This window comes from Pelobates fuscus, chromosome 3, assembly GCF_036172605.1.
Source record: "Pelobates fuscus isolate aPelFus1 chromosome 3, aPelFus1.pri, whole genome shotgun sequence".
NCBI classification, from domain to species: Eukaryota; Metazoa; Chordata; class Amphibia; order Anura; family Pelobatidae; genus Pelobates; species Pelobates fuscus.
Window position 1 is genome coordinate 421,185,108 of NC_086319.1, and position 14,582 is coordinate 421,199,689.

At 45.3% G+C, this 14,582-nt stretch overlaps 1 protein-coding gene across 2 annotated transcripts in view; it reads left to right on the forward strand.

Annotated features, from left to right (window-relative positions):
• GIGYF1 (GRB10 interacting GYF protein 1) overlaps nt 1-11,963 on the forward strand; it is a 163,151-nt gene extending 151,188 nt beyond the window's left edge. For both annotated transcript variants that reach the window (XM_063449789.1, XM_063449790.1), the window contains exon 30: nt 11,737-11,963. In XM_063449789.1, the coding sequence (XP_063305859.1) occupies nt 11,737-11,899 (163 nt within the window). In that variant the 3' untranslated portion in view covers nt 11,900-11,963. The remainder of the gene's footprint in view (nt 1-11,736) is intronic.
• The last annotated feature ends 2,619 nt before the right edge of the window (nt 11,964-14,582 follow it).

Sequence of the window (14,582 nt, forward strand, 5' to 3'; positions counted from 1 at the left end):
TAATTATAGGAGTATAACGCCCACACTCCATGTCTCCATTATAGGTGTATAACGCCCACACTCCATGTCTCCATTATAGGAGTATAACGCCGATACTCCATGTCTCCATTATAGGAGTATAACGCCGATACTCCATGTCTCCATTATAGGAGTATAACGCCGATACTCCATGTCTCCATTATAGGAGTATAACGCCGATACTCCATGTCTCCATTATAGGAGTATAACGCCGATACTCCATGTCTCCATTATAGGTGTATAACGCCCACACTCCAGGTCTCCATTATAGGAGTATAACGCCCACACTCCAGGTCTCAGTTATAGGAGTATTACACCCACACTCCAGGTCTCCGTTATAGGATTATAACGCCTGCACTCCAAGTTCCCGTGTTTCTGTATTCTAGCTCACAGTTATCCCCTTTGGAGAAAGGTCAGTAGCAGCAAGTGAAGTCACACCTGAAGATAACGAACCTTTCAAAGTCCAGGTAATTACCTGATAGTTGTCGTCCCTCGTTCCCTGACACTCCAAATCTTGATCTGACAAACCTATAAAATCTGAGAATTTGCCAAAATGGCAAAAGTTACTATGTATCCTCTTATCCCAGCGTGAATGGGACTCATGGAATAAAATAAAGCTGTAGATGTGACACGTTACATCATTTCGGTTAGCAGCACAGTTTTTGGCAGAAATCAAAGCCAAATGTTTCATGAAGCCACCTGATGGTCTTCCTGATTGTTCTTTAGGGATATCCCCCACTCTTCCTTACAGACTTTGTTTATCTCAATATCTCTGTATGGTAGAGATCAATCAGCACAGATTTCCATAATGTTCCTGTCTGCAAGGATACAACCCTAATCTTTAATTTCTTGAAGTAGTTTGTGGTTCAGGTTGTTCTGTGATTTGGATCTTTGTCTTGTTGGAACATCCAGCCTTTAGGATTTCTTGATATTTACCAGAATCCATTTTTTTTCTTTACCGTTGAAATATTACTTGTCACCGGCAGTCACATGTCCCCAAAGTATAAAAGTTCCATCACCGTGAATGTTCACTTGCAAGGTGTTCTTTAAAAGCTTCTTCTATTTCTCTTCCTGGCAATTGAGCTCAATACTTAGGTCATCAAAGCAGAATGCTTGGTTCCAAAATTCCTCGGGCTTCTCTCTGTGTTGCGACTTCAGACATTGAGTTTTGAGGTTTCCATCTGCTGACCCTTCCATGCAAATCAAATCTGAGCAAGCATTGCTGCTCCTGTATCAGCTAAACCTTCTTACTTGTCTTTAGCTGTGACAGAGTTTATCAATGTAGTACAGATAATCTGTGGAAGTGAAGGTAGAGCATGAAGACTTTAAACAGTGTACAGTTATCATCCACACGTCTTGAGTTACATTGACACTTTAGTAACTAAATATACTCTTTACTCACTCGAAGAAGGGAAGCTAGGGCCTCTAATGTCAGTATTGTAATAGCTGAATTACTCACAGAATGTTAATCAGATCCCTAGAAATTAAAAGAAAGGACTAAAAGAAGTCTGGCTAATAAAGGAGTCATTAAACAAGCATGTGGGATGGCAGAAACAAAGGACGGGGTGATATTCTAACTTTGAGGTTGCCCGTGTTTCAAAAAGACTCCAGGTTTTCCTAAACCTGTTACAGGATGTATTCATAACAGGAGACTAATCAAATGTTACTATATTAAGTATGGGAACTAGACTGGGTGTGTAATTACGGGCCACCACTATTCGGGCTGTGGTGTAGGCGTTTTATAATAAACCGCTGGATTAACTGCCAAAAGGGAGTCCACGATGGACAAGATCACCAGATGTGGGACATGCTTCCCTCCAATCCCTCCAAGTGTGCCAGCCATATGGAGGATTACAAGCAAATCATAATCTTTTTTTTCTTTAATTTATGGTACATTTAGAAAAGCTAGAAATATTGGATAATGCAAGATACCAAGTAGTCACATCAAAGCGTGCTGCTAGCTGCTCCTCCGGCATACGTTTAAGATTGCAAAGTGACTTTAATCTCTGAAATTAGCATGTTTGCTATCTCCACATTCCTATAAAACCCATCACAGTTGCCTTATTGAATATATTTCCCATCCATTGTTTTTACCATCCAACTAGATACACCTAAATCTGCAATTATCTGCCTGGCTGCCTGTAAAGGTATAACCAAGGACACCATCGATAACCTCCTACAGAATTGCACCGTGTGTGACAGTTGGGTGCACCATTGTATTGTCCATAGAGATGTCCCGAACGGTTCGCAGGCGAATAGTTCCTGGCGAACATAGCTTGTTCGCGTTCGCCTCGGATGGCGAACATATGCGATGTTCGGTCCGCCCCCTATTCGTCATCATTGAGTAAACTTTGACCCTGCACCTCACAGTCAGCAGACACATTCCAGCCAATCAGCAGCAGACCCTCCCTCCCAGACCCTCCCACCTCCTAGACAGCATACAATTTAGATTAATTCTGAAGCTGCATTTTATTTTTTTTATTTTTTTTTTTTATAGACAGAAGTGTGTTATATTTGAGCATGCTAGGCTGAACGTGCGTATATCATGGCTAGTTGCACTGAGGGTTTGAGTATATAGCAGTACATTGTTGTGAAAGATGGCTGTCGTGTTTAGGGTGTAGCTTGCACGTTATGAACTGTGTATTTATATCAGCAGCTCCACCACTAGTTATAAATCAAGTGTGAGTCGCCCCATGAGATGAGACTAGTGAATAACATAATACATGAACGGTTAAGGTAAAGGCATGTAAGGAACTACGACAATAAACTCTTTAGGAGGTGAAATAATGACATGTTTAAATGCTTGCTACGTTACGATTAGTTAATGTGCAGAGAGCAGTTCATGTGATCAAAGGCATGGTGTGGAGGATCGGCTATAGTGGGACATGCTTGGCAGACTGCTGTTTACTGCTTGTGCTCATCCGATCCCTTCTGGGCGCCAGGTGCAGACCCTGGGAGTCCCTGATACTTGGAACAACAAAGGCAAGTCTCGGGCTTGAGGTGGTGGAAGCTTGTTTTGTCGGGTGGTCGGATCTGTCCCGGTGGTGCTTCACGTCCGGTGCGGGATTGTGGTGGCTTAAGGTGGAGGCGGGTGCTTGACGTGGGGCAAGCTCTGCATTTCTGTTTGTGCCTCCAGTCCCGTCTTCGACGCCTTTTGCGTTGGTGGATTTGAATGGGGACTGCTTCGCTTAGCTGTGGTGGAGCTTGTTGGGACTGTGGTGGAGCTTGTTGGGGCTTCCTGCTTGTTATTTGCTTCCAAAATTGATTAAAGAGTCTGTCCAGCTTAGACTCAATATCCTGCCATGCTTTGCTGATACCAGGAGGACACGCGGCTGCCGCCATATTGGGAGAGTCGCAGATGAGTATGTCAGCCTGGGCGGCTGTGCTCTGTGCGTCCATTAGCTCCAGACAGCCTCTCAGGGGTGGACCGGGATAACCCCTACCGGTCCGAGGGGGGGAGGTAATGGAGCTCCTGCCGGGAAGTAGCTGCTCCTGGGCATCCCAGGATCGGGAGATCGGCCGCCTCTCCCGCCCGGGGAGCACCAGGCCACACTTGCCACGCGGAGGTAAGTAAGACTCTGTCGAGTTGCTGACCGCTATTAAGCATGTCGGGTCGGTCAGGTAGGAGCAACATTGCTGGGTCATCCCCTTCTGGGGTGAAATTCGCTTGTTGATAGCTGCTTAAAGTGAGATATTGAGGGAGCTCACACGAAGTGCATCTTTCCTCCATGAACGCTAGGCCCTGCCCCCTGGAAGCTGCATTCTTAGTGAGAGGAGGGACAGTGTAGCTGCTGCTGATTTAATAGGGAAATCGATAGCTAGGCTAGTGTATTCAGTGTCCACTACAGTCCTGAAGGACTCATCTGATCTCTGTTGTAAGGACAGCACCCCAAAAAGCCCTTTTTAGGGCTGGAACATCAGTCTGCTTTTTTTTTTTTTTTTTTTTTTAACCTGTGTAATCTAATTGCAGTTGCCTGCCTGCCAGCGTGTGTGTCAGGCTCACAGCGTATACTGTGCCCACTTGCTCAGTGCCACCACTTATATAAAAAACAAAACTTTTTTGACTGTAATATAATAGCAGTCAGTTTCCTTCACACTGTGCATTTCAGGGCCTGCCAGGGCACAGTGTCACACCAGTGCAACTCATATCTGGTGTAACAGTAGTGTACATTAAAAAAAAAAAACTAGAAATTTGACTGTTAAAGGGACACTCCAGGCACCCAGACCACTTCAGCTCATTGGAGTGGTCTGGGTGCCAACTCCCACTACCCTTAACCCTGCAAGTGTAATTATTGCAGTTTTTTTAAAACTGCAATATTTACCTTGCAGGGTTAAGTCCTCCCCTAGTGGCTGTCTATTAGACAGCCACTAGAGGACACTTCCTGCTTCATAGCACAGGTTTTCTGTGCTAGAGCGTCGCTGGACGTCCTCACGCTGTGTGAGGACCTCCAGCGTCGCTCTATTCCCCATAGGGAAGCATTGAAATTCATTTTCAATGCTTTCCTATGGGGTGCGCTAATGCGCATGCGCGGCATTGCCGCGCATGCGCATTAGGTCTCCTCGGCCGGCGGGCGAGATCAGTCTCGCCCACCGACCGACGTAACCAGAAGGAGGAGCGGCGGGGGAGGAGGAAGCAGCGACGTGGGACCTGTCGCTGCCCCTGGTAAGTGACTGAAGGGGTTTTCACCCCTTCAGTAACCGGGGATTGGTGGGTGGGAGGGAGAGGGACCCTCCAGTGCCAGAAAAACGGATCGTTTTTCTGGCACTGGAGTTTCCCTTTAAATAATAGCAGTCAGTTTCCTTCACACGTGTGCGTTTCAAGGCCTGCCAGGGCACAGTGTCACACCAGTGCAACTCATATCTGGTGTAACAGTAGTGTACATTTAAAAAAAAAAATACAGGGGGCTTGTTGTCACCTTTCGGGGACCCTTGGTGTTGTACGTGGCTGGGTGGAGGAAGAGACCTTCAATGACATCAGTGAGGACAAGGAACGGGACATGGCTAGCTTGGTATCCAACCTTGTGCAAATGGGGAGTTTGCGGTTGTGCAAATGGACTGTTTGCGGTTGTTTGCGGTGCGTTAAACGGGGAGTTTGGTCTGTCACTGTGAAGCGGTCGTAACCCTTACACTACCTGATCGATACAACATCATACCTGATGTTTTAAAGCACGTTATTCCAAACAATTTAGGAATGTTAGGTGATTTATGCCCTTTATGGATTAAAACCAGACTCTGCATCAACTATGTAATTTTCCATGGGAGTTTTGCCATGGATCCCCCTCCGGCATGCCACAGTCCAGGTGTTAGTCCTCTTGAAACAACTTTTCCATCACTATTGTGGCCAGAAAGAGTCCCTGTGGGTTTTAAAATTTGCCTGCCTATTGAAGTCTATGGCGGTTCGCCCGGTTCGCCCGTTCGCGAACATTTGCGGAAGTTCGCGTTCGCCATTTGCGAACGGAAAATTTTATGTTCGCAACATCTCTAATTGTCCACAGTACAGAGTATACCATCCTCTAAATCCAGCCTTTCACACCCGCGGCTGCTTGGTCATTCACAAATATATTTGGAAATTCTATCCCACTACCAGAGTACGACAACTAGAAATGAGAAACCTTTCCCTGTGTTGTAATTGAACCTAGGGGAAAGGGTGAAAGAGAGTCCAAAGGCCATCACCGTAACTGCCGGAACTTTTTCAGACCAGAAGAAAGGCCCCCCACTTACAGGGATCCATTCTGGTTGAATGCCCTACATTATGAATGGTGCCGTGTGCAATTCTATGAACAAGGGCACTTTATTATTATTTCTTACTGAATGTGCAGATACGCTATATATAACTGTGCATAACATTTTTGGGAAATATGTTGGAAAACTGGGGTGATGCCAGGGAGCTTATGGTGCTTAGAACGCCCCATTGACAGCAGTGCTGTCAAACGAAATGTTTAACTGGTCAATTGTAAGTGTCTATTATTTGAGCAGACAGATCGTGTATCAGTATTCCGTACTGTATGGATATTGATGTAATTTGAGCTATTTCCCCATAATACCATAAAGCCCAGATAATCCCATGTGTTTCGGTGACTCTAATCTTTCAGGGTCCTGGAGACCGTACTTAACCACTTGTCCTCCATGGTTTTATTATGAAGTCTCCAAAACACCTTGATAGTGTTGACATTTCCTTGTCTGTCATTTTCACACTTTATTTTTCACACGGTGTCTGTTTTTTTTCATGTTAGACTTCTCCTTCTCTGTCATATTTTCCACTTCTTGTATACCTCCCTAGATCAACCATGTAGCGGAATGCAGTAAGCCTGTCCTGTAATTTACCTGTGTAACTATATCCGTGCGGTGTATTCATGTCTTTATGTATAATTTCGTATGTGGGTTCGGTAGTTCCATGAGAATGAAACTACCGAACCATTAGACCACCCCAGTGAGAAGTGTGCACCTCGTTAAGCGTTCACACTTCTCACAGAAACCGCAACTTAGGTCTTTATTGCTGATGCCTGGGTGGCCACTGTTCGGTATACGAACCACGTGCGGCGGCCATCTTACGCATCAAAATCTCAGCGGTGTTTGGTCGTCGAGTGTCTGGAACTCAAATCGGACACTCAAACAACCGGACACCGCTGAGACCTCCAGAGCTCCGTAACTACCGAACGGAGGGACCTAACACCACCCCATTCGGTAGGAACCAAGTACCGAACGAGGGAAATGTAATGCAGGGGAATTTAGGTATGGATGGCTAAGAATATTGTGTATTTCATCTGCCGAACGGAGACCGACCGCAGGGCCCAAACGTATGGAACCCTTGTCGGCTACCACCTCGTGTGCGGTCGGTCAAACTTCACCCTCCACCTAACTACCGAACCCCTGGTCCGATCTGGGTGAATTTTGGATATATTGTTCACCCAGATCAGGGCTACCTAGCGGTACCCTAATATTAATGTTATGTGATGGTTTAGGGGTACATCCATGTTTGGGGTAAAACACTGTGTAAGTTAAGGGGATTATGAGTCACCCAGAGGGGAGGAGATGTGTGGGAGGTAACATTTACAGTATTGGTTACTGTCCTAATTGATGTAAACCCCTCCCTTGCATGGGAGCATGCTTTATAAGGAACCCTGGAATAAAGATTGTCAGTTCTGCTCCTGAAACTGTGTCGTCCAGTTATTGGGATTGCTGTGGGGATACTGCTGTTATTTTGCCTGCTGGAAACTCTGCCTGTGGATTTACTATTGCCTTGTTCCTGAGCCTCCCTGGGATCTTTAGTGGAGAATAGCTGTGGGATATCAGCTCTCCGCTACAAACCAGTTTCTGCTTTCTGTCTTTCTTTACTTACTGCCATTGTTGTGAGCTGTCTCTCAGTGGTTCCTTTGTCACTGTCATTTCTACCCTCCTTTATCTCTCTCTGTCCACTAATCACTCGTCTGCAACATTGCTGGTTTGTCTCTTTCAGCTCCATTTTGTCTTTAAACTCCCCGCTCCCTATACCTGTTTGTCTGCTTCTTTGTGTCTGTCTGTATTTTATACTGTTTGCCTTCTTCTGCCTCTGTTTTTTTTTTTTTTTTTTTTAATACTGGTCTGACTATGTCGGTCTCTGAGCTTCTTTCCGTCTCTCTGTTATGTCGGTCTCAGAGCCTTTTTCCGTCCCTCTGTTAAGTCTGTCTCTGAGCCTCTTTCCGTCTCTGAGCCTCTTTCCGTCTCTGAGCCTCTTTCCGTCTCTGAGCCTCTTTCCGTCTCTGAGCCTCTTTCCGTCTCTGAGCCTCTTTCGTCTCTGAGCCTCTTTCCGTCTCTGAGCCTCTTTCCGTCTCTGAGCCTCTTTCCGTCTCTGAGCCTCTTTCCGTCTCTGAGCCTCTTTCCGTCTCTGAGCCTCTTTCCGTCTCTGAGCCTCTTTCCGTCTCTGAGCCTCTTTCCGTCTCTCTGTTATGTCGATCTCAGAGCCTCTTTCCGTCTCTCTGTTATGTCGATCTCAGAGCCTTTTTCCGTCTCTCTGTTATGTCGGTCTCTGAGCCTTTTTCCGTCTCTCTGTTATGTCGGTCTCTGAGCCTCTTTCCGTCTCTCTGTTATGTCGGTCTCTGAGCCTCTTTCCGTCTCTCTGTTATGTCTGTCTCTGAGCCTCTGTCCGTCTCTGTTATGTCGGTCTCTGAGCCTCTTTCCATCTCTGTTATGTCTGTCTCTGAGCCTCTTTCCGTCTCTGAGCCTCTTTCCGTCTCTGAGCCTCTTTCCGTCTCTGAGCCTCTTTCCGTCTCTGAGCCTCTTTCCGTCTCTGAGCCTCTTTCCGTCTCTGAGCCTCTTTCCGTCTCTGAGCCTCTTTCCGTCTCTGAGCCTCTTTCCGTCTCTGAGCCTCTTTCCGTCTCTGAGCCTCTTTCCGTCTCTGAGCCTCTTTCCGTCTCTGAGCCTCTTTCCGTCTCTGAGCCTCTTTCCGTCTCTGAGCCTCTTTCCGTCTCTCTGTTATGTCGATCTCAGAGCCTCTTTCCGTCTCTCTGTTATGTCGATCTCAGAGCCTTTTTCCGTCTCTCTGTTATGTCGGTCTCTGAGCCTTTTTCCGTCTCTCTGTTATGTCGGTCTCTGAGCCTCTTTCCGTCTCTCTGTTATGTCGGTCTCTGAGCCTCTTTCCGTCTCTCTGTTATGTCTGTCTCTGAGCCTCTGTCCGTCTCTGTTATGTCGGTCTCTGAGCCTCTTTCCATCTCTGTTATGTCTGTCTTTGAGCCTCTTTCCGTCTCTGAGCCTCTTTCCGTCTCTGAGCCTCTTTCCGTCTCTGAGCCTCTTTCCGTCTCTGAGCCTCTTTCCGTCTCTGAGCCTCTTTCCGTCTCTGAGCCTCTTTCCGTCTCTGAGCCTCTTTCCGTCTCTGAGCCTCTTTCCGTCTCTGAGCCTCTTTCCGTCTCTGAGCCTCTTTCCGTCTCTGAGCCTCTTTCCGTCTCTCTGTTATGTCGGTCTCTGAGCCTCTTTCCGTCTCTCTGTTATGTCGGTCTCTGAGCCTCTTTCCGTCTCTCTGTTATGTCGGTCTCTGAGCCTCTTTCCGTCTCTCTGTTATGTCGGTCTCTGAGCCTCTGTCCGTCTCTCTGTTATGTCGGTCTCTGAGCCTCTGTCCGTCTCTCTGTTATGTCGGTCTCTGAGCCTCTGTCCGTCTCTCTGTTATGTCGGTCTCTGAGCCTCTGTCCGTCTCTCTGTTATGTCGGTCTCTGAGCCTCTGTCCGTCTCTCTGTTATGTCGGTCTTTGAGCCTCTTTCCGTCTCTGTTATGTCGGTCTTTGAGCCTCTTTCCGTCTCTGTTATGTCGGTCTCTGAGCCACTTTCCGTCTCTGAGCCTCTTTCCGTCTCTGAGACTCTTTCCGTCTCTGAGACTCTTTCCGTCTCTGAGACTCTTTCCGTCTCTCTGTTATGTCGTTCTCTGAGCCTCTTTCCGTCTCTAAGCCTCTTTCCATCTCTAAGCCTCTTTCCATCTCTAAGCCTCTTTCCATCTCAGAGCCTCTTTCCGTCTCTCTGTTATGTCGGTCTCTGAGCCTCTTTCCGTCTCTCTGTTATGTCGGTCTCTGAGCCTCTTTGTCTCTGTTATGTTTGTCTCTGAGCCTCTTTCCGTCTCTGTTATGTCGGTCTCTGAGCCTCTTTGTCTCTGTTATGTCTGTCTCTGAGCCTCTTTGTCTCTGTTATTTCTGTCTCAGAGCCTCATTCTTTTCGTCTGTTATGTCGGGCTCTGAGCTTCTTTGTGTCTGTTATGTTGGTCTCTGAGCCTCTTTGTCTCTGTTATGTCTGTCTCAGAGCCTTGTTCTTTCCGTCTGTTATGTCGGTCTCTGAGCTTCTTTCCGTCTGTTATGTCTGTCTCAGAGCCTCTTTCCGTCTCTCTGTTATGTCTGTCTCAGAGCCTCTTTCCGTCTCTCTGTTATGTCGGTCTCTGAGCCTCTTTGTCTCTGTTATGTCGGTTTCTGAGCCTCTTTGTCTCTGTTATGTCTGTCTCTGAGCCTCTTTCCGTCTCTCTGTTATGTCGGTCTCTGAGCCTCTTTCCGTCTCTCTGTTATGTCGGTCTCTGAGCCTCTTTGTCTCTGTTATGTCTGTCTCAGAGCCTTGTTCTTTCCGTCTGTTATGTCGGTCTCTGAGCCTCTTTGTCTCTGTTATGTCTGTCTCAGAGCCTCTTTCCGTCTCTCTGTTATGTCGGTCTCTGAGCCTCTTTGTCTCTGTTATGTCGGTCTCTGAGCCTCTTTGTCTCTGTTATGTCTGTCTCTGAGCCTCTTTGTCTCTGTTATGTCTCTCTGAGCCTCTTTGTCTCTGTTATGTCTGTCTCTGAGCCTCTTTGTCTCTGTTATGTCTCTCTGAGCCTCTTTGTCTCTGTTATGTCTGTCTCTGAGCCTCTTTGTCTCTGTTATGTCTGTCTCTGAGCCTCTTTGTCTCTGTTATGTCTGTCTCTGAGCCTCTTTGTCTATGTTATGTCTGTCTCAGAGCCTCATTCTTTTCGTCTGTTATGTCGGGCTCTGAGCTTCTTTGTGTCTGTTATGTCGGTCTCTGAGCCTCTTTGTCTCTGTTATGTTGGTCTCTGAGCCTCTTTCCGTCTCTCTGTTATGTCTGTCTCTGAGCCTTGTTCTTTCCGTCTGTTATGTCGGGCTCTGAGCTTCTTTCCGTCTGTTATGTCGGGCTCTGAGCTTCTTTCCGTCTGTTATGTCGGTCTCTGAGCCTCTTTGTCTCTGTTATGTCTGTCTCTGAGCCTCTTTGTCTCTGTTATGTCTGTCTCTGAGCCTCTTTGTCTCTGTTATGTCTGTCTCAGAGCCTCATTCTTTTCGTCTGTTATGTCGTGCTCTGAGCTTCTTTGTGTCTGTTATGTCGGTCTCTGAGCCTCTTTGTCTCTGTTATGTTGGTCTCTGAGCCTCTTTCCGTCTCTCTGTTATGTCTGTCTCTGAGCCTTGTTCTTTCCGTCTGTTATGTCGGGCTCTGAGCTTCTTTCCGTCTGTTATGTCTGTCTCTGAGCCTTGTTCTTTCCGTCTGTTATGTCTGTCTCTGAGCCTTGTTCTTTCCGTCTGTTATGTCGGGCTCTGAGCTTCTTTCCGTCTGTTATGTCGGTCTCTGAGCCTCTTTGTCTCTGTTATGTCTGTCTCAGAGCCTCATTCTTTTCGTCTGTTATGTCGTGCTCTGAGCTTCTTTGTGTCTGTTATGTCGGTCTCTGAGCCTCTTTGTCTCTGTTATGTTGGTCTCTGAGCCTCTTTCCGTCTCTCTGTTATGTCTGTCTCTGAGCCTTGTTCTTTCCGTCTGTTATGTCGGGCTCTGAGCTTCTTTCCGTCTGTTATGTCTGTCTCTGAGCCTTGTTCTTTCCGTCTGTTATGTCGGGCTCTGAGCTTCTTTCCGTCTGTTATGTCGGTCTCTGAGCCTCTTTGTCTCTGTTATGTCTGTCTCAGAGCCTTGTTCTGTCTCTTTATGTCTGTCTCTGAACCTCTTTGTCTCTCTGATACAGTCTGCCATTATATATAAACAAAAAATGTCATGAGTCCCACTTCCACTTTTTTCCCTTTTCTTGTATTGAGGGATGATCATCCCTGGAGGCTTAGCAAGGAGAGAGCAACTATTAAACATGAACTCTTGCTCCTCTCTGCTTCATTATGTTTCATTTAGAAGAGTCTTTTAGAGACACTAGGTTATGACATTACTTGTACTCCATTACACCGTTTTTGTTGGATTTTATTCTGAGTTTTCAGCTAATTAATTTGCTTTATTTTTCCTCATCCTTTCCATGCAGGTCACACAATTCCTCAGATGAAATGCCAAAAGCCAATAATGACACCAAGTCCATCTTTGCGACACATGCCACGCTATTTGAGGCTACTAAGCACCACGAGCATTGCCCCTCCCTCTGCGTGAAGTGTCTGGGGAAGGGACAGCGGATGGGAGGCGAGGGCTGACCATTACCCCAACCAGGTCCAAAGAGGAGGCATGCAGCCAGAGTTCGCTTCCCCCAATCAATCTCCCCTGTAGAATTTGCACTTGTTTTAAAGCACTTTAAATAATGCACTTTACAGAAAACTGATGAAAAAGTGAATTCTGTTTTGTAATTTTTGTTGACTATTTTTTTGCAATTTAAGGCGATTTATTGTGTCAAAGAAATAAAAAAAGTAAAAAAAAAAAAAAAGAGCAAACATAAATGTGTAAGTTGATTTAAACTTTTAAGATGATGATGGGTCAAACCAAAATAAAGGGAAAAGAAGGGGCATGGTGTAAGGAAAGGAGCGATCTGATATCTTAATACAATTCTGCCTCCATTATCGGCTAATTTTGTTATGCACGAATTGCATTAGATTAGTACTCCCAGCCCCCTAGAACATGGGTCGGGGGTTGACTGCAATAAACACTGCATGCCCCCTCTTTTATTAATAGCCCCTCACTGACTATGGGTGGGGGCTGAGTGGGGATGGATAGCCACCTGTTAAAGGGACTCTATAGTCACCATATAAAAGCAAGAAAGACAGGTCCCCCAGCCTTCCTTCTTGCTTTTATATGTACTTTCATTCATTAAAAAAAAATTTCGAGGTGTTTTTATATTAAAAACTTACCTCCGTTCCAGTGCCGAGCTCCCCGCTAGGCCGCGCCCCCTTTTTCGTCAAAATGACGAAATCGCGGGGCCCAATGGGACGGCTTCGCGCTGCACCAATCGCGTTCTTCATAGAGCGGCATTGAATGCCGCCCTATGAAGAACCTGAGCGCTTTACCGCGCATGTGCGCGGAATGCGCGTTCGCAAGCTGAGCTGTCTGACTGACAGCTCAGCTCGCTTTCTAAAATTATCAATAAGGGGGGGGACCTGGTTGCATCCCGCAATGATTTTGCTTGAAATCGATTGTCCATGAACATCCTGGATCCTCTACTTTCTGCACGATTCAAAAAGCACTGATTTTGAAATTACTGTCGAATGCGTCCGGCTGACCGGTGCAGATTCCAACTAGAGCTGGTTTTGGTAAATGTGGGAATTGCCAATCGAGTCAGAATTTGACCATTTTCAGTAAATTATGTTGATCCTGGCAAAACTGTGTAGTAAATAGATACCGCAAATAAAAGAATAAGCAAATCTAATCCGGCTTATTTACTAAACTGAGATTTGTTAGGAATTCAAAGTGAATTTCTCATTTTAGGCCATAATAGCCGAATTGGGAACATACTTCCAGTGTGACTATCTTAGTCTAAAATGTGAAATTCACTTGGAATTCCCAACAATCCTTACTTTAGTAAATAAACCGGACTATATTTAACATTCCGGGAAGTGACATTTCTCGTTTAAACGGTTTGCATCTTAAATTGTGAAAGTAAAAGAAAATGGGTCTATTCATCTCTTCTGCAGATGGCTGGAGTCTGAGTAAACTCCAATAACTTCGCTGTACTTCCAATGCAGAGCTGATTAATGTTATCGAGGAGTGCACACATTAATTAAGTTAATTCTCACTATCATACTGCGGATTCATGGGACAGACTTTGATTTTAACGTAAACCTGTGATCTCTCTGTTAAATAAGGTGTGCATGCGCCCCTTCTGCTTGTTATTGTAAGTACTACAAAAGAACTCATAGCAAGCAAACAACCAATAACACTCATAGCAAGCAAACAACCAATAACACTCATAGCAAGCAAACAACCAATAACACTCGTACCAACAAAAACAACCAATAACTCGCATAGTAAGCAAACAACCAATAACACTCATAGCAAGCAAACAACCAATAACACTCATAGCAAGCAAACAACCAATAACACTCATAGCAAGCAAACAACCAATAACACTCATAGCAAGCAAACAACCAATAACACTCATACCAACAAAAACAACCAATAACACTCGTACCAACAAAAACAACCAATAACTCTCATAGTAAGCAAACAACCAATAACACGCATAGCAAGCAAACAACCAATAACACTCATAGCAAGCAAACAACCAATAACACTCATACCAACAAAAACAACCAATAACTCTCATACCAACAAAAACAACCAATAACTCTCATAGTAAGCAAACAACCAATAACACTCATAGCAAGCAAACAACCAATAACACTCATAGCAAGCAAACAACCAATAACACTCATAGCAAGCAAACAACCAATAACACTCATAGCAAGCAAACAACCAATAACACTCATAGCAAGCAAACAACCAATAACACTCATAGCAAGCAAACAACCAATAACACTCATAGCAAGCAAACAACCAATCACACTCATACCTACAAAAACAACCAATAACTCCCATACCTACAAAAACAACCAATAACTCCCATAGTAAGCAAACAACCAATAACACTCATGCCCACAAAAACAACCAATAACTCTCATAGTAAGCAAACAACCAATAACACTCATACCAACAAAAACAACCAATAACTCTCATAGTAAGCAAACAACCAATAACACTCATAGCAAGCAAACAACCAATAACACTCATAGCAAGCAAACAACCAATAACACTCATAGCAAGCAAACAACCAATCACACTCATAGCAAGCAAACAACCAATAACTCTCATAGTAAGCATGTGGTGGAATCTCTGTAAAAATAAATTTAGTAGGCCGAGATTACCACGTGGCATGTGTACGTGCATATA